We start from the raw sequence: 20,260 nt of genomic DNA on the forward strand, positions 1-20,260 counted from the left end.
CGCTCCATCTTACCCCTCTCTCTCACCCCTCGCTACATCTCTAGTGATCTCTTCATCTCTCTCTTTGTCTCACCCATCTTTTCCCGATCTCTCTCTTACCAGCACCACAGCGTGTAAAATACACCTCGGCTTGTTTAGTAATACTGAAATATTCCTGTATTTATCATTTATTTTCAGACCTATAGGCCTAGTCCTATTTTTGGTTAAAAAAAATACAGATATTTATATATATATATATATATATATATATATATATATATATATATATATATATATATATATATATATATATATATATATATATATGTATATTGCACATACATTGTGCTAAGCAACACAAAGTGTACAAACTAATATGATGTAACTTAATATGTATAATATTACATTGCTGAAATTAATTTCGTGATGTAAGGTCAGGGTATGGTGTCCTCCGTGTCTTCTGATAAAAGGCCTTACATATTTCCGCACCATCACAAAACCACGTCTCCCTCCTGGATTGAAGAAGGATGTTTGATTTCGTTTTATTTATTTTACCGAAAGGTATTATTTATATCAGATTTTAGCTTTTTCCTTTTGGTACATTTTGCTTGGATTGTAAGAAACGTATTGTTTACTCGCCTTTCTATGGGGTTTTCCACAAGGACTAAATTATACACCAGCATTTTACATTAACTCTTCATTAACTCTGGATACAATCTCATAGATCTGATATGTCTTGTAAAGTTGCAGGCCTGACGTTCTTATGATAGCGAGTTTACTAAAACAGGCCCTTAGGTAGCCTATGTATCTTCATCTTAATTCATATAGATCACGGTGGCTATAATGCCACTGAAATAGTGCCGTTTGACAATATGGCATAATAACGGTCCAACTGATCTTGTGTGCGTAAATAGCTCATTAATATTATGTAGTAAATCCCCAATGTTGGTCTACACGTCACATTGTAACGCGTTGACCAATGAGACACGCCCCCTGTTCGCCGCGCCGACCAATCAGCCTCAAGAAACCGGGGTGTGAACTGTCACACTGAGATCCTCGCGCTCACACACCGGATCCCAACTTCACCGGAGGAGGAAGGTAAACCACCGGCACTGGCTCTCATGGAGAAATCCAGAAACTTTCGGATCGACGCGCTTCTCGCGGTCGACTCGCCCCGGGCGCAGACCTCCCCGCTGGCCCTGGTCACCTCTCTGTCCTCCTCCTCCCTCTCCTCCTGCTCCGAGGGACTCACCTCCTCCTCGGCCGCCGAACACAACACCGGCGCCCCCGACTCGTTACGCACCGAGACGCCATCCCCGCCGAGGGTTTCCGCCAGCGGGTTGATCCCGAAGCCCGGGTACCTGAGCGCTCCTCACGCGATGCTTGGATTACACCCGCAGAGCTCCGGCCTGCCGCCCCAGGCGCTGTACGGACACCCCATGTACAGCTACTCCGCTGCCGCTGCGGCGCTGGGGCAGCACCCGGCCCTCTCCTACCCCTACCCGCACCCGCACTCCCACCCGCACCACCCGCACCACCACAGCGACTCCATCAAACTCACCGCAAGCACCTTCCAGCTGGACCACTGGCTCCGTGTCTCCACCGCTGGCATGATGCTGCCCAAGATGTCCGACTTCAACTGTGAGTCTGTGATACTAAATGTTGAATAATAATAATGATGATAGAGAGGGCTCATAGAGAGCCGGCCTGTGTTGGGACAGGAAGTGAATGGACAGATAATGGACAGGGGAAAGTAGCGAAGGCGTGTGAAGCCGCAGCCGACACTGTGTTTGCTCTGCGGATACTGGCCTCTTGTTTCTGCTGCTTTTAGCACATCTGTTCAAAACCAAGTTGCAAATAGCTGCTCCGGGCGGGTTTACAGGCCCTATCACATGCAAAGACTTTTAGAGGCAGATATATCTTTGGATCACAGCCCACAATATGAATTACACGTCGTTTATTCCGGTCTGAAAACATCTGTCCCTTATCAATGTTTTGTCATTGTGTTTATTTGTGTGCACAACATTTCAACAACTGGAATTATTTATAATCTGATTATTAAGGTTTGTAAATGTCAATAATGTAAATGCAAAAGCACAGTTCTAACCGCTCAACGCTCAAAAGTATAATACAGTAATGAAACGATGAAATAATCAATTTAAATCATGTTGCTTGTGCTTTGCAGCTCAGACGCAGTCCAACCTGCTGGGGAAGTGCAGACGTCCCAGAACCGCGTTCACCAGCCAGCAGCTCCTGGAGCTCGAGCACCAGTTCAAACTCAACAAGTACCTCTCACGACCCAAACGCTTCGAGGTGGCCACGTCCTTGATGCTGACGGAAACACAGGTAACACGGTCACACCATCGTCTATTATTATATTATGTTTTCATACACTTAGGTCAATCATGATGCTGCTGTGAAGTGTTTAGTTGTGCGGTCGAGTTTGACCTCATGCGCCCAGTGCGCACTTGACGCGTAATTACGCGCCGGGCCGGTTTGTGTTTTCTTGTGTGTTAGACGTGTGGCTAACCTAACGTCTGTGCTGGTGTGTTGTGATTCTGAAGGTGAAGATCTGGTTCCAGAACCGCCGCATGAAGTGGAAGAGGAGCAAGAAGGCGAAGGAGCAGGCAGCGCAGGACGCCGACAAGAAGGGCTCCAAACACAGCGGCGCGGAGAAAACGGACTCCAAGAACGGGCGCATCAGGGATTTCAGGGACAGTGCTGAGGACGACGACGATGATGAAGGAGGAGGAGGAGGCGATGGCCGAGGAGGAGGAGGAGGAGGAGGAGAAAGAGGAACATTCTTGTACAACTCGTCGGATTGCTCTTCGGACGACGAGAGAAATCACACGAGCGACTCGAGACTCCAGCCGTGAACCCGGAGACCCCCCCCCCCCAACCCCTAAAAGCTAAAACTGTAGAAACGTTTTTACACCGGATGCAATTGCATGTAACCCGCTGCCTCTGTAATCCTCCGGAGTAGAGGCCTCTTTGTGTTTGATGGGACAGGTCGAGGTCGAGGTAGAGGTGGAAGGTTGGATCTCCGCTCCGAGCTCGACCCCGTGCACGGACAGCCGGTTTAAGTTCTGCAATGTTCACATATCAAATACGGCTTCTCTAATGTCACCGCATGGTTATCACTGGGTATACTTTGGTTGTAATGGTTAAGAGGTTAATAATCATCAATAATAATCGATATTCATCCTGTCCGTCTGGTGTTTTAAGATGTTTCACTTGCATAATTGTAAAATAACGGTAACCTTTATTTTTGTATTCTGTATTTATAAAAGCTATACGAGTGCATGCTAAATTATTCTTTGGCGTCTTTGTGGTGCAGACCAAGGGAAATAAAATGTTTTATTAAAACCCAGATGTCATTTACTGTTCAGCCGACCGCAGACACCATCCCCTGTCCCGTTCGCTCCGGCCTTCTACGGGGTGTAAAATATCTGAACTGGTGTCAAATATCGAAGCTTGTCGTGTAAAACAGACTAGTAGAAAACTGTGTTTTCCTCCTCGTCCGCGGGCCGTGGGAATGGCCGCTCAGAAGGGCCCCTCGCTGCGCTGTCTGCACCCCGTCCCGCAGACCGGTGCAAACAGCCTCTCAGACAGGCGAGCAAAACATTTCACACCGCGCTCCCAATGGGTATTATTAACGATGGACCGATAATATATATACCCGCCGACGGCTCGTCAACAGCTCCACAACACATCTTTTACATTTTACTGGAGTCTGATTTACATCGGAATTTGAGTTATGAAGGCGAAGTGTTTCGTCGGGGCCTCGTTTTTCAGCGAGGGCACTTATGCAGAGAATAGAGGAGGGGAACAACATCATTCCTTTATAGCTCACACACACACTGTGGGAGAAAAAGTAACCTGAATTCTGAATGAATGAATACCTAATCCTACCCGTTGGTCTAAAAGGTTTCTCCGTTAAAAGGCCCAGAAAGGCTTCAACACATGTACATTTTGTACGTCCGCCTCTTTTACAAACCAACCTTTTTTGGGGCAACACGAGGCCTCGCTGCCCGACGTGTTTAGGTAATCCGATACTAATCCCGTTTTGACGTGGGATAGGTGTCGCTTATACTAAAGCAACCCGGAGACGCTTATCTCAGCTGTTTGCCGAACGGAGCAGAAGCAGAGTTCACCTACGGGTCAGGTGGGACCACAGCGGCGCCCCAGCTCATCTGCAGACAATAGGCCTTCTGCAGGACCATTCATCCCACTATCGCTCTCCACGCCACTTCAAAGCGGCATTAAGATCACCCAGAGTGTTAACGAGGACCCTGGAAAACACAAGCTTGTTGGACAATTGAAATAAATAAATAATTCCACCCTCGACCCTTCCTCATGACGGCTACTTGTAACTTTCCCACCGGGCCTCCATAGCCGGAAGGACATTTCCTTTCGCTGACCTTGGCCACAGTGTCTCTAGATGCGCAGCACGCATGCGGAGGCTGTTATTAAAAGGCGAACATCAAATGTAACATAAGGCCTCTGCTATGCCAAGCAGGCACACGCACCGGAAAAAAAATCACCGGCTCGACGTGTGAAAACGCTGAATGAACTTCTATATGTATGAATAATGATCAAGAATTAATAAATGTATATGTTTAACTGCCTTAATATCATTACCAGTTTATTTTGGTTCAAGTTTTCGATATTTATAATTGGCCTCCCGGCTGGAACGAGACGATTCCCAGTTCCATGATGAAATGTAGCCCTCTAGAGGCGCGTCTTGGAAATATGCACAGTTGGGAATAACAGTCTACTGAGGCCCACTTAAAACTCGAGCACAATTCAGTTTTAATTAAATTTTCATATTTCTGAATTTAATTCTTTTTCGGAATCATACACGATTAACTTTGTACAAATCAATGAACTGTAACCAAAAAACTTTTTACAGCTAACCAGCCAAACCAGCCATGCCAGTTCAAATAATAATCACAAATAAAGTAAAAAATAAAAATAAACGGCATAGCAGTAACCACGTTTGGCCAGAAGGTGGTGGAGCCGTTTCAGCTGTAAGGTTCAGAGTGTTCAGGGTTCCATTGTCACGGTTACAGCCTGAGCTTAGTGTCTTTGGCCTCCATGGCCTTGGTGGCGATGTCAGCGTGCTCCAGCAGGAGTCGGGCGTCGTCTGCTGACCCTTTGGACTCTGCTTTACTCAACAGGAAGTGGCTGATGAAGAGCTTCAACCCCTCGCGCAGCATGCCCAGTTTGGGAACCCCGGAGATCCTGCAGGGTCAGAGGTTAACAGAGGTCAAAGGTATGAAGAGTTAGGGTAGGATCAAGAGAAGAGCCATCAAGGTCACATAAAAAACACGAGCCGATATATAATTATCTATGACAATATACCATTTAATTCCCTTAATGACCTGTCTCCGTACTGTCTAACCCTGTCTGCTCCATAATGACCTTTCTTGGTACGGTCAACCCCCTACCTGCTCCTTAAAAACATCAAAATCCACTGTAAGTCCATAAAAGCAGGTAGGTAGTAAATAGTCAATCATTCACTTAGACTTCTTGTTCTAGGATGCCTATAGGTAGGCTGCGGACATTGGGTATCGAACCCAGAACCGGCTGGGAGTCAGACACCATAACAACGTGACTTTCCTTCTGGCCTTCATCAATCAATGTAAGGTGAAATTTGCCCAGCAGATGTCATCTGATCAGTGTAGCTCCGCCCACCTGCTGAATATGGCGGTCAGTTCCTCAGGTTGGGCTTCCTTCAGCAACCGAGTCAACACCTGGCGGAGGAACCGCACCCGCACTTTGTCCAGCTCCCCAAACTCTATCACCTGTACAGGTTCGACATAGGAAGGTTATCACCTACAGCTACGACATAGGAAGGTATCACCTGTACAGGCACCAGCAAACAGACTAGTGATCCCCTGTACAGGAAATACATAATAACCAGGGTGATAACCAGGCTGGTTATCACAGGTACGGGTAAAAACTGGGACGAAGACCAGTCACCTCCTGTACAAATAACGCACAGGAAGTAGACAGAGAGAGAATGTTGACTGAGAGGTCGAGGGAGGTCATGTTTGAGGTTGTTGGAGAGAGGTCATGTTGCGGGGTAGGGGCTGTCTCACCTTGAGGATGGAGAGAGAGAGGCTCTTCTTGAGCAGGAGGCGTGTGACCAGCTGCACCAGGTTAGAGAACACACTGCTGCTGAGGCTGGGCAGCTCCTTGAACTTGTCCCACAGACCGAACTGGAAGGTCATCTACAAGGAGTCAAGGAGACAAGGAGTCAAGGAGGACAGTCCATCCCTACTAGCGCTGCGAGAGAGAAAAAGATAAAGAAGACCTCCAGTAGTCTAGTAGACATAAGAAAAAACACTGGAGGAGGAGGTGGGGGCCTGGCAGCGAGAGGAATAGGTGCAGTGACGAAGACGAGGAGGTGCAGGGAAGAGGAGTCGCGGGAAGAGGAGGCGATGCATGGTCCTAGCATGATATTGCAGGGAGGAATCAGAGGAGTAGGGAAGAGGAGGTGGTGGTAGAGGAGCTGCTCCTTGTGGGGTCTGACGCCAGGAGGAGGAGGAGGGAGGATTTAAGGGGCAAGATCTGTCTGACTCAGGCACGGTTCACGCATTCAACCGTTTTCTGAAGTATTAGTAGTGTTTAGTAAAGGACTGAAGGGTTGCCAGGTTGGTAGTTTAGGTTTGACTGGAGGGTTGCCAGGTTCGTGGTGTTGGGTTGTAGTTAGTGCAGTACCTGGAAGCGACGGTCGTGGCCACAGAACTTCTCTCCCAGCACGGCGTAGAAGGGGTTGAAGGTCTTCTCCTGCAGACAGCAGTCCATCAGAACATGGACGATCTCCCGCTCCTGCTGGTCCTTCAGACCCATCCTGAACAACAGGGTCAGGACCTTCATTATCACAGCCTTTAGACTAATATGGGTTTATCTGGTCATCTGTAGTCTAGCTCTATCATTAGCCCTTTTCTCGATAGCATGGAAATAGTCTAGTGAAAAAATCCCACAACAAACAGCAAAGCCTTTGTGTGTGTTTGCATAAGTGTGTGCGTGTGCAGACGTTTGCGTGTGTGCAGACGTATGTGTGTGCGTTTTTCTGTATCTGTGTGTGTGTGTTTCTCCATCTGTGTGTGGCGATAATGTGTGTGTGTGTGTGTGTGCGTGCGGGACGTTGCATGTGTGTGGCAAGAATGTGTGTGTGCGGGAATTTGCATGTGTGTATGGGAATTTGCGTGTGTGTGTGTGTACCTGATCAGCTTCTCATAGGCGTCCAGGTAGTCCTCGCTGGTCATCACAACACAGAAGATGTTCCTCCTCACGTCCGTGTTCATTCTCTGCTTCCTGGCCTGCTCTAGCACCTTGGCACTGAACTGGTGGGGGGGGGGGGGGATGGTGAAACACAAAAACAATCAGCTGCCAGTCTACCGGCAGGCAGCCAATGAAACACTGGCTGTCGTCTTGAGGATATTTCAAGTTCAAGATTCAAGTGTATTGTAGTTTATAGTTTATTGTCATGAGCGTAACGATGAAACAACAAGCATATTTCACTCAGGGCCGTTAAACCTGAAGGCTGAAGGTCGAACAAAAGTGAAGAAAATCTTAAAGTCTGAAACTGAATCAGAGTATCAATATAGTATACAATAAAATAAATATGTGTATAATGTTATACAAGAATACTCTTCTATTGCGATATATATATATGTATAATAAAATAAATAATAATTAAATACATATTAAGCGTTTTAAAGTGTAAATATGTATGCGATATGTGGTACAAGAGCTGTGTGATTCGCCCAGGTACCTGTCCCCCAGGGGTGCTGGTAGGTTTGGGGGCGTGGCCTATCATTGGCGCTCCCGACCAGCAGGATCCGACGATCCACCAGCGGCCCACCTGGTCGGCAGCCAGGATGTTGTCTAGAGACACACGCAGCGTCAGGTCTGATCCCCCACGGCTAGCCTGGGTCTGTCACACAGAAACACACACATAAAAACTCAAGAAATAGTACGCTCCATTTCGCCCCATCCCAGTTTAATAACGGCTACCTGGGCCTCTGGCGCCCTCTGGTGGCGGAAAAGGGGATAGCCCATCTACATACGCTTCAGGGCGCAGGACTCTTTCCGCCTTATTAATAAAAGCAATTTTGTTGTTGTAAACCGAGCCCAAATGTAACATGTGAGATTACTGGTTCTGTTAGTATGTCAGAATATTCTCTCTGGGTTCTTACCTCCATGTACAGAGAACCTACCAGAGTGCGTCTCTCTGTCTACTGACCTCCATGTACAGAGAACCTACCACAGTGCTTCTCTCTGTCGACTGACCTCCATGTACAGAGAACCTACCACAGTGCTTCTCTCTGTCTACTGACCTCCATGTACAGAGAACCTACCACAGTGCTTCTCTCTGTTTACTGACCTCCATGTACAGAGAACCTACCAGTGCTTCCCTCTGTCTACTGACCTCCATGTACAGAGAACCTACCACAGTGCTTCTCTCTGTCTACTGACCTCCATGTACAGAGAACCTACCAGTGCTTCCCTCTGTCTACTGACCTCCATGTACAGAGAACCTACCACAGTGCTTCTCTCTGTCTGCTGACTTCCTTGTACGGAGAACCTACCACAGTGCTTCTCTCTGTCTGCTCACCTCCATGTACAGAGAACCTACCACAGTGCTTCTCTCTGTCTGCTGACTTCCTTGTACGGAGAACCTACCAGAGTTCGCAGGAGTTTCTTGGTCTTCTCCAGGGGCTCAGGGTCGTAGCCCGGGATCTTCCTCATGTCGTTGTTCTTCAGCGCCATCATGGTCTCTAGCATGAAGCGCACCTGTACACACACACACGCGGAAACCTCATTCACGTGCACTTCGTGAAGCAACAAGATATTGCAGCAAACAAGACCCTTATAATACGTCTTCCTAAATGTTTCAGAATAATAAACAGTTGAGGGAGAAGATGTTTGGCACAGCTTACAACTTGGATGAATTCATATGAATAAAAAGGTATTGATATTGTTATTTATATCACAGCTTCATACCCGGGTGTGGTCGGTGACGGTGGGCCCCATCTGGCTGGCCTTCCTCTGGGCCTCGTTGATGAGTTCCTTGAGGGCCAGGGCGTCGTCCTTGCGCAGGGAGAAGCCCACGTTCTTCAGGACGAACAGCACCAGCTGGACGTCCCTCTCCCCGAATGCCCCCACCAGCCTCTTCAAGATGTCGAAGATGAGGAGGGAGTGGACCACCTGCAGGTTGTAGAGGTGGGAGATGATGGCCAGCAGGTTGTCTGTCTCCTTGCCCTCCCCCCGGCCACGGTACTCGATGTCGAACCGACGCACGACTGTCTCCAGGAAGTGAGCGCCCACCTGGAGGGAAACAGACAACGTGACGTTACACTTTAACCCTTTGTCTAGCCATGTATCTGTGTACCAGTCTGTTTATCTGTCAGTCTATCTATGTCTCTCTCCAACATCAACAGTACACTTCTCTTACAGAGATTCATAAATAATCCACACTTCCTCCCAGCACAGTCAACAGTCCAGCTAGGGCGATTTCATCCCCCTCTGCAAAACATTCTCATGGGGTCCCATTAAGCTACACTTAACATGTATGCTGCACGTCACGCTTACCGTATGAACCTGCTACACACGCTCTACAATAGGGACCAGTCTACCTCTATTCTAGATAATAAAGAGTAGAGACCAGCCTACCTATAGAAGAGACCCTGGGCCTACCTGTAGATAATAAAGAGTAGAGACCAGCCTACCTCTAGAAGAGAGTCTGGGCCTACCTGTAGATAATAAAGAGTAGAGACCAGCCTACCTGTAGATAATAAAGGGTAGAGACCAGCCTACCTCTAGAAGAGACTCTGGGCCTACCTGTAGATAATAAAGAGTAGAGACCAGCCTACCTGTAGATAATAAAGGGTAGAGCCCAGCCTACCTCTAGAAGAGACCCTGGCCCTACCTGTAGATAATACAGAGTAGAGACCAGCCTACCTGTAGATAATATAAAGTAGAGACCAGCCTATCTGTAGATAATAAAGGGTAGAGACCAGCCTACCTCTAGAAGAGACCCTGGGCCTACCTATAGATAATAAAGAGTAGAGACCAGCCTACCTGTAGATAATAAAGAGACTCTGGGCCTACCTGTAGATAATAAAGAGTAGAGACAAACCTACGTCTATATAATTAAGAGTACAGACCAGCATACTAGATAATAAAGAGTAGAGACAAGACTAACTCTAGATAATAAAGAGCACATATTAAAGAGACCGGCCTACCTCCAGGCCCACGGAGTGGTGCAGCAGGCTGACCAGCAGCACGTGTTCCTGCAGCAGCCGGTCAGGCATGAGGCTGGGGGTGACGCATGCGGCCAGCACCACCTCAGTCAGCGTGTCACTCATATCCTTCCTGCTGGAGCTCATGTACATCTCCTCCAGCTGAGCACGGATGGACGCCATGTTGGCCTCGCTCAGCCTGTGCACACAGAGAGGAACAGCCAGTCACAGGACAATACTAAACCGCGGGATGCGTTTTGGGGACAGGATGTTGTTGCGTACCTGTTCAGCAGCCCCTTCACCCTCCTCCGCAGCGTCTCCAGCTCCGCTCTGCGTTTATCATCCCCCGGGACGCGCAGGTGAGGGGGGATGTACTTCACCTGGAACCAGGACAACAGTCAGCTGACATTAATAACAGACTGACAATACAGTGGACTGACTGTGCAAATTATAATCTTATATTAATTATAGTAATTCTCAGTCAAAGAAAAAAGGCATACAACACAGCATTCATATATCAAGGGGGATAGGGTGTTTAACTCCAATCCAAAAGGTTCTGGGTTCAAACCCCCATGGCTGCAGGCTACCTGCAGTCATCCATGAGCAAGACCCCTAAATCAAGTTCACTGTGAGTCGCTTTGGACAAAAGTGTCTGCAAAATAACAACATAAGCATCAAGCTGTCATGTATGAATGCAATGCCTCATAAAGCCATCACTAGTTCTATATTACTATAGAGCTAGTAAGAAATCGTGAAAGTGCTTAATATACGTACAGGCTGGGGAATGAGCAACGAAGTCTCTGCGTCTCCTTTTTCTTCTGAATTATCTTCACCCTCATTGGCTGATGGAGCTTCATCTATTTCCTTCTGCTCATCTTCCATCGCTTCCTCATCCTCGTCGTCGTCGTCCTCCTCATCCATGCCCTCATCATCTTCCTCATTTTCATCATCCTCGATGACTTCATCTATAGACTCCAGATCATCTCCTTCCTCGTTTTCCCCACTTTCATTGCTTGCTGCCTCATCCTTCTCACTCTCCTCTTCATCATCGGACAGCTCTGACTCGCTCTGATCAAGCTGGGCAAACTTCTCCTTGGCCTGCTCTACGTCCTCCTCACTGTCATACATGACCCCACCCCCTGACCCAGAGCCAATCACCCCCAGGACATAGTCCAGTCCGTCATCGGCAAAGGACTGTGGTAGTTTGTTCTTGTTCTTCCTCTTGTTGTAGCCCAAAAATTTCTCCATCATCTTGATCTCTCTCTCCTCAGCCTCGTTGTCCTCCAGCAGAACTCTCTTCCTCTCCTCTTCAAGCTTTTTGTCGTGGTTCTTTCCCTTCTTGCCTTCTGGAGGTTGTGTACCGTCGGTGTCTGAACTCTGTGGGGCAGCCTTGGCTTTTTTCTTCTTTTTTTTAGGGGGTTCAGTGGCTGTCTCCTCCTGTAATAACTCTTTCTTCCCCTCATAGTAGCACTTCATTTTAGCCTTTTTTGTTTTCCTCTTTTCTTTTCTCATCTCTTTGCGACTTTTCCTCTGGACCAACTTAACACTGTACTTGTTGTCCTCCTGGCCGCTTCCTCCACCATCATCATGATCTTCATCATCTTTACCCGGTCCACCACTTTCATTTTTTTGGAGGAACTCTTTCACCGTCGCCATGTACTTACGCAGTTGCTCATTGTTCTTCTTTTTGAAGACTTTCTTTTTCACTTGTCCCTTCATGATTATATATCTCACAAAAATATCCTCTAATGCTTACAGACCATTAGCAGCTCATTAGTTCGCTAAGCTAACGCACATAAGCGTTGTTCCTCCTCACTAGCTTCTCTTCTCAATCCATAAGAATAACACGAGTGACGTGTTAACCCCAAACCCTTCGTTTTAAATATAATATATTATATAGTCATGGATAAAAAGTTGAACATGTGTATACACGCCTGGGAACCACATGACAGAGCTCACCGAAGGCGCAGCCGAGTCGCGTCGTGTCGCTCAGTGACGACGTCTTTTATTTTGGGGCGTTATTTTTGAGCGGTTTGCCTGCATTGTCAAACTCAACGGCAATCATCGTACACAAGTTTCTGCTCTGACCACTAGTCATACGAGTTAGCATGTGGCGTGTCTATAGACCTGCATTTGCAATATGAAGAATGGAAGAAGACGACGTGACGATCAGAGAACAGAATTTCCACAGCCAAGTTCGAGAGTACATCGTAAGTACCGTAGACTGCTAACCCAGCTAGCGCCTACCGCTGTTAGTGTGATGAAGATAGGTTGAGCGAGGATCCTGCATTGTAGCGTTAACCCGGTCTACCGCTACTCAACTTCCGGTCTTGTATTTCCTATGAACTGTCAGTTAACAGTCCCCAAAACGAGAAGAACAAACATAACTCAATTAACCACAATGACTAAGAATATATATATCGAGTTTTAATGGAGAATTTGACAAAGCAATATCTGTCTCTGGCCGCCAAACCCATGCAACTGAAAGTCCCGCCCAGACCATAGTCCCGCCCATTCTATAACGCTAATCAGTACTCCTCGATAATGACAAAGCCGATGCACAGTTAGCATCGCTGCTAGCCTGACCTGTCAATCCATATATTGTTTAATGTAAATATTTTAACTGTTATACACTTCACCTATCAAACGCATATTCCGTACAGTATAAATCTAAACGTTATGCGTTGTTTCGTCTTCCAGTTTGACACATATCCGTGTGGTCGACCTTCGATTACAATGTTGTCGATATAGGATTAAATATGATTATTATTCTGACCAAACGGAAGTTAGGGAAGTCGTGGATCTGGGTTTCAAATAATTAATACATACTTGACCTCTGCCTTGATACATGGTGAAACGTACGTTTGATTATGCAGCTCATATTTTAATTGCTCAAGTCTGGAATGTTTTGACAGCCCTGCTCGTCGCACAGTGTCTGTAGTGTCCTTATTCAGATATTCCCTTCCACAATCAGAGCTCTCATATGAATATTAGATCATGCTGTTACTGATCATTGTGTGTAAGGTAGCACATCAAACCTTAATAAGTGTGGCAGTTGCCAGTGTATAACAGTATAATGGTTGTGTTGTATATGTATATGTTGTTAATACAGTATTGACAGCTTCAACCGACTTCACACACCACATGTAAAATACTGGGTGTCAAACTATCCCAAAATATCTGCAAACCCACTTGCAGAGAACTTATTTCTAGCGATTTCTGCCTGTCTCTTAATACTAGGACAGTGCTTGTCACCAGAGAGAAGGGGACTTAGGGCGAGCAGCTTCGGTATAATGTCTTATCTCCAAACATATTGCTGGCTTGTCTTGGACTCTTTATCAGCTCTACACCCTGCCGCAAGCCGTAAGCTCATCCGTGCTAGCTGAGCCGATGAGACGAAGTCTCTCTCGCTCTTGTTAAACATCTGTTCACATCACAGTTGGAGAGATAAATTGTGTTTGTGTGTTAGTGCGCTTGTCCAGTGGGTGTAACTGACTTTGTCACCCTTATTTGTCACCCATGCAAGGTGCCTTGGTGTTTAGCTTTGGATGTTTAGCAGCAGTGTGTGTTAGCGTGGGAGCGCTACACGCCAACTCTCCACTTGTTCTCAGGAGCAACGATATGTGATTTATCATGAGTCACGAAAGGGGCATGACAGGGTGAACCGAGACACGATATGGGCTGTGGAGTTAGAGGCTGCTAAGCTAGGTGCTGCTGAGATAGGTGATACTATGCTTAGCACAGCCCCCGTAGTACTCTCAGAACATTGGGGAATGTGGAACATGTGGAAGGGGATCTTTCTGGGAAACCGTCCAGCCAGGGTGTCCATCTCAGCCACCTAATACACGACACCACACATGGTTATTTACAGACACATCTCATGAAGACTAGACTTGGCCTAATTGGACCCTGTGGTGTTCATTAATCAATGAGGACTTGCTTCCTTGTTGCACAGAGTTAAGAAGAGTTGTTGTTTTTATCAGGACTCCTAGGGTAAAAGACTTTCGAGTTTGCATGTTCTTCCCATGTCCTTTGCGGTTAATGTCACTTGACATATGCGTGTCAGGGTACAACTTAGTATGTAAGGATGCTTAACATGTTATAGTACATTACTTAGGATATTTTAGTAATAAGATTAGATTGTGTGTTAACACACTGTAGTATCAACAGGCTACTCTGTTTAAAAGACTCCAATGGCCAAAGAGCTGTGTGCTGTGTTTTCAGATCTGCTTCCTGCTGTTTGCGGTCCTCTATATCGTGTCCTACTTCATCATCACCAGATACAAAAGGAAGAGCGGTGAGTTATTACCTTGTATTCTGCTGTAGTGGGGAAATGCTTTACTGAATTACCATAACCCCTACCTACACTACTAACCTTAACTTAGTAACCCTTACCCATATAACCCTAACTTTCGAACCCTAACCCTCATAACCTGACTTACTAACCCTTATATCTATAAGTGCCTAACCCTTGTAAACATAACTTTCTCACCCTAACCCTTATAACCCTAATAAAGCATGAGAGGCGTTTGTGTCTTACTCATCCACACCCATACCTGTAATTTGGACAATCCAGTTATTGTTATTTTGAACAGGACACACCCACAGCTGGAACCACCCCTGTGTGTTGTCATCACTAGTATGGTCGTAGAGACAGAACCTGTCCAAACCACACTCTCCTCTGAATCAGTAACACAACAAGCAGTAGTCATTTATTATCCAAGCTTCCTTGACAGTTTAGATAAATGAAGGGTTGTATACATCCCATCGATAAAGTATATCCTCTTCATCTGTCTTCTACCCTGTTTGATCTATACACTATCTAGGTGTTATCTAGTCAGCCCTTGGTCTAGAACCGGGGTGGTGGAGTCGGCACTAGGTTCAGTAGTGCTGTTCTATCAGCTATGGGTGTATACTCCTGGCGTGTGGTTTACCTCCCAGTAGGCGGAGGCCTGTTCAAACTCAGACCGGAACAAAATGAACCCTTTCAAGGATTGACCGTATGACACAGCTCGGTTTGGATGGTTTTGTCGAGCCAGAAGGTTCAGACACAACTGCTATCATGTTCAAAAGAAAACATAACAACAGTTCCTCTGTTACTGATTTGACATAGAAAACACAGAATTTCATGCTCATCCAGCAAATGATACACATTCAATAGAGCTGCTATCATCCTAGTAGTAGGGCCACCGTGTCTGTCTCTTTATCGGTCTATCCTCTCAAGATGTCTATCTCAGAGTGTATAGGGTTTTACAGTCCCTCCAGAAAAACGCGATCATGCGATCGCATAATTCAACGCATAATCAGCCAAAGTCATATTCATGCGGGGGCTGCATTTTTTCAAATATGCCGCACTCTCACCGCATAAATTGCCGATTTTCACATATCTTAGCAGAAAGTTGAAAAATGTTGCGTTTACTTCACATAAGAGCAGCCATTTCCCCCTGTTGCCATGGGAACGTAATTACGCGACGTCAACGTCATCGAAAAGTTGCATTTTTCGCAAGTTCTCGCATTTTCTCACAATTTTTGCAAGTTCCCGCAATTTCATTGCATAAAATTGCATAAATATGCCGCATATTTCATCTAATTTTTCAAGAAAACATGCCGCATAATCAAGGATTTTTGGCCGCAACAATCACAAAAAAACGCCGCATTTTTCTGGAGGGACAAGTTTTATAACGTGGTTAACTCTTATCTTTCTGTCTCTTCCTCAGATGACCACGAGGATGAGGATGCTGTCGTCAACAGAATCTCGTAAATCCACTGCCGAGGGCTCTCCATAGCAGGGCTCACGACAATCCATTTATATGCCCACAGAGTGATGTGATTGGCCATAACACAGTATGCTGCGATACGATTGGTTGATAGTAGAGCTTGGAGATAATGCTGTCTCTGGTGGAGATCCCAGCCTTTCAGTCCTGGGTCAGACTGAGAATATACTGTACCGCGTTGTGTTACAGAGAGGATGTTGGATCAGGTGATATTGATGTAATGTGAGGTCATGGGTGGTTCATTTAGGATTGGATGGACAGAGAGGAGTTAGGAAGCAGAGGAAGCAGGAACCCCCACTGCAGAGTGTTGGTGTGGCCGGTCTGGTTGTCCAGCTTCCCCTGGAGGATGAGGAGGTGGTGGTGGTGGAGGAGGAAGGAGGGGGTGGTGGTGGATGAATAGGGTGAAGGAGGAGGAGGAGGTGGAGGAAGAGGAGGAGGTGGTGGAGAATGAAAAGGATGAAGGAGGAGGATGAGATAGTGTAGAATTAAGAGGGTGAAGGGGGAGGAGGAGGTTGTGACGGAGCAAGAGGGTGAAGGAGGATGAGGTGGTGGAGGAAAAGGAGTGGACCCAATATACTCCAGTTGATGGTGTCCCCTCCTACCATCTACTCCACTAGATGGTGTTGAATCTACTCAGAGAGACCGTTATCTCTAAGCCGTAATATCAACCAATCGTATCGCAGTCCATCAGATTTACATGGCAACCTTTTGTCTTCACAGCTTTTAACGTCACCACCTGGGACTATAAAGGGATTGTCTGATGTACTAGTGTACCTTCACCCTGGCTGGTTTATATATAGTATACAATGTTTACATCTGGTGCCCCCTTTAGGCTGTAACTGTACCTTCACCCTGGCTTTATATATTGTTTGATACATAATATAATATGGAATAGTAGAATGTCGTGGAAAAGCCGGCCTTGGCCTGGAAACCAAAAACGACAAGGGTTCGAGCTACGCTTTGTTTTTCCGTTGTGTGAATATATTCCCCCGAAGAGAAACTCATTGCCCTGAGTGGATAAAGCTTTACAAATCTCTTCTTACATTTAACTGGTGCTGGCTGTGTTTGTGCTGGCCGTTATCCAATTATGTGCTTACAGATCCCCATTCCCGGCAACATGATATAATCTATAACGTGATGTATATCTGGCACCCCCTGTAGGTTGTTTCTGTGTACCTTCAGCCCGGCTGTATAGAAGTGTATATATTATGTAGTACAGGTTGAGTAACAGGCACCCACTGTAGGTTGTACCTGCCTACCTTCACTCTAGCTGCATAAAACTGTATATAAACTATAGCGCGATGGTTCTCTGGCGTCCCCTGTAGGTTGTACCCGTGTACCTTCACCCCTGCTGTGTAGAGGTCTATATAACTATAACGTGAGGTTTCTCTGGCGTCCCCTATAGGTTGTACCTGTGTACCTTCACCCTGGCTGTGTCGGGGGGAGCTGTCCTGCTGCTCCCCTTCTCCATCATCAGCAGTGAGATCCTGCTCTCCTTCCCCAAGAACTACTACATACAGTGGCTCAATGGATCCCTTATACATGGTACAACTATTGCACTATATACTGTCATTCTTAAACGTTTGTCATGTACAAGCAAGTTTTTATCAATCAATTCTGAAGCGTTCAATCACTCCGAATCAGAACAGAAAATTCTATGCGTCAACAAAACACATGAACAAACACATGCCGACACAAAGAGGATGACCCTAGCTGTCTGTAGAGGTGCAATATTGGTGAGCTTATCGTCCAGAAATATTAGAAGTCCACTTATCCATATGTGTATTCAATTCAAGCAGCGATCAGTAACGTTAACATTAGTAGAGTAAACCCAGCGATAAGCTCTGTTATTGCACAAGTACACTCAAAACAACTATTGAATAAGAACAAGGGTATGCACTAGTTGAGTTTCTTGGCTGGAAAGAGGTATGCTGATTGGCTGAGGAGAAATCGAAATAATGTTCTTAACCCTTCTTTCTATCGTCTTTGGTTAGATAGCTGCTAAACAGTTTTAATCTGATACGACCTGGTCTGCAACGCTGCACTGCTCCTTTTAGCCACCAGGGGGCATCAGCGACCAGACTTTAAAATGCCTTGACGGTCTTATTATACATCAGTAGGTGTGTGTGTATATATCTAAATGTGTGGGTGTTTGTGCAGGGCTATGGAACCTGGTGTCTCTCTTCTCCAACCTGTGTCTGTTCGTTCTCATGCCCTTTGCCTACTTCTTCCTGGAGTCCGAGGGCTTCGCTGGCTCTAAGAAGGTACACACACACACACACACACACACAAACACACACACACACACACACACACACACACACGCACTGCTTCTGTGAAATGACACATTTCACTATAAAATCAGGACATTATAATTAATTATTATTAAAAATTACTATTATTCACAAGTGTAGAGGGCCAGAGGAAACCCTGATGCTAAACTTGGAAATCCTTTATATTCATATTATTATTGGTTGAATGCTATGTCCCACCCACACAGACATGTGGGTGGGACAGATATTTCTTTGGTTATTTGGCAGTTAGTCTGCTAAGACCTTCTTTTATAAAGTTCTTGTATGTTAACATTAGCAGTGTTTGTCTGTCTTTACCGTAAGTATTCTGTATATTTAGTGGAATATTCCAGAATTTACCACCCGAGTGCTATTTGACCTCTGACCTTTCCCCGTAATGGTATCCCGTAAAAGGTGTGTTTGTTGTAACGATCTGTGCGTCGCCTCTACGTCCTAGCGGCTGGTATTCCTGGGTACAGACAGACACCCTTAAATAATATCACAGAAGATAAGAGAAGATAAGGTGTTGCTTAATGCCATAGGGCACGGGCGGTCGTCTAAGCCAGAGAGGTGCAGTGCAGGATGTATACATTTCTATTATAGTACCTATACATAAAACAAAAAATTGGTATATGGCATGGAATGTTACATTTTGAGTACAGGCTGAATGTAATAAGTGATTGTTTAATCGTTTTTGGTTTTGTACGTTTTCTACCTAAAATATCTTATTATCCTATTAATATCTTAATATTTAGAAAACTCCAATAAAGAAAATGTGTAATATTATTACTATATAAATGTTCCGCATCATTGGTTGGGGACCTCAACAGTGTCTAGGATGGTTTGTTCCTGATGGAACTGAGCAATGTCTCGGTGTATCCCCGCTGCGCCGACGCTAGCAGATGTTGCTCTGGGTGGAGGGGGAGCATTGTCTTGGAGGATTCCTAACATGAGCGACCTGAACGAGGATCATATCAAGATATTCCTCCCGGGGGAGGACACCTCCCGGTGGATATGGAGGCCAGGGAGCAGGTGCTGACTGTCTGCCCTCTCCTTGACTCGCGTCTCTGGCTGTTAGCACCCCACCACCCTGCTCATTAACCATGAAAGAGCTCATCTGGGGACCCCCCTCCCCACGTTCCAGCCAGGAGCTCAACGCCTCGTCCCCCTGATTTAAGACCTGAGACCCCCACACACACACCCCCCATCCCCCCTCCCCCCAAAATAAAACTTCAAAAGCGCGGGCTAATAATCGAGTTGTAAGGCTCAGCAAACTTCCTAGTTTAATTGATGAGCCCCAGAAAGGAGGGTGGGGTGGGGTGTTCCCAGCACCCATAAAGCTGCTGCGACGTGACGCTACAATAGTGCCTTGCTTCTAATACACCTCTATCCTGTCTCACAGTTTGAATCCTCTCTGCTTTATGTCCCTCCTGACAAACGCACATAAAGAGCCAGAGATTAGCCCCTACTGTAGTTTACTGCCCTCTCTCTCTCTCTCTCGCTCTCTGTGTCCCGGGCCGCTAATTTGTTGCGGTTGGGTTTCTTCAATAGAGGGCAGGCCTCGATCAGCTCGATCGCCCCTCTCACCAGCGGCTCTCTGGTCCTCTGCTGATCGTCCATAAACCCAGGAAGACCTGGTCTGTGTTGTGCTGCACCTACGCACTACCTGTGTGTGTGTGTGTGTGAGTGTTGCTCACTATATGTGTGGGCAAGTGCATGTGTGTGTGCATGAGTGTTGGTGAGTTTGTGTGTGGTTACTTATGTGTGCCTCCACCCAGATTGACAGTACTCCAGTCCCAGGGAGGTATGTGTGTGTGTGTGTGTGCGACAGTGTTCCAGTCCCAGGGAGGTTTGTGTGTGTGTGTGTGTGTTTGTGTGTGTGTGTGTGCGACAGTGTTCCAATCCCAGGGAGGTGGCAGGCCGTTGGCAACACTGATTAAAAGGTTATCATGTGATCGGA

General features: G+C 46.3%; 3 protein-coding genes across 3 annotated transcripts in view; 2 read left to right on the forward strand and 1 right to left on the reverse strand.

The window, feature by feature from the left end:
* Positions 1–1,100: 1,100 nt before the first annotated feature.
* mnx1 (motor neuron and pancreas homeobox 1) lies at positions 1,101–2,855 on the forward strand (the record flags this gene model as incomplete). The annotated part of the gene is made up of 3 exons (XM_079755103.1): positions 1,101–1,620; positions 2,165–2,325; positions 2,544–2,855. The coding sequence occupies 3 exons, from the start codon at positions 1,101–1,103 to the stop codon at positions 2,853–2,855; spliced, it is 993 nt and encodes a 330-aa protein (XP_079611229.1).
* Positions 2,856–4,961: 2,106 nt separating this feature from the next.
* On the reverse strand, positions 4,962–12,166 carry nom1 (nucleolar protein with MIF4G domain 1). Its single transcript, XM_079754332.1, has 11 exons — positions 11,010–12,166; positions 10,518–10,615; positions 10,239–10,434; positions 8,998–9,321; positions 8,677–8,787; positions 7,766–7,927; positions 7,213–7,334; positions 6,706–6,838; positions 6,084–6,215; positions 5,677–5,786; positions 4,962–5,223 (listed from the first exon to the last, which is right to left on the reverse strand). The coding sequence occupies exons 1-11, from the start codon at positions 11,952–11,954 to the stop codon at positions 5,046–5,048; spliced, it is 2,511 nt and encodes an 836-aa protein (XP_079610458.1). The 5' UTR covers positions 11,955–12,166; the 3' UTR covers positions 4,962–5,045.
* Positions 12,167–12,279: 113 nt separating this feature from the next.
* Positions 12,280–20,260, forward strand: part of lmbr1 (limb development membrane protein 1) — a 34,105-nt gene continuing 26,124 nt past the window's right edge. Inside the window, exons 1-5 of the mRNA XM_079754482.1 lie at positions 12,280–12,445; positions 14,460–14,532; positions 15,953–15,992; positions 17,415–17,554; positions 18,170–18,273. Of these exons, the coding sequence (XP_079610608.1) occupies positions 12,383–12,445; positions 14,460–14,532; positions 15,953–15,992; positions 17,415–17,554; positions 18,170–18,273 (420 nt within the window). The 5' untranslated portion in view covers positions 12,280–12,382. The remainder of the gene's footprint in view (positions 12,446–14,459; positions 14,533–15,952; positions 15,993–17,414; positions 17,555–18,169; positions 18,274–20,260) is intronic.

This window comes from Pollachius pollachius, assembly GCF_949987615.1.
Source record: "Pollachius pollachius genome assembly, chromosome: 17".
In the NCBI taxonomy this organism is placed as follows: Eukaryota; Metazoa; Chordata; class Actinopteri; order Gadiformes; family Gadidae; genus Pollachius; species Pollachius pollachius.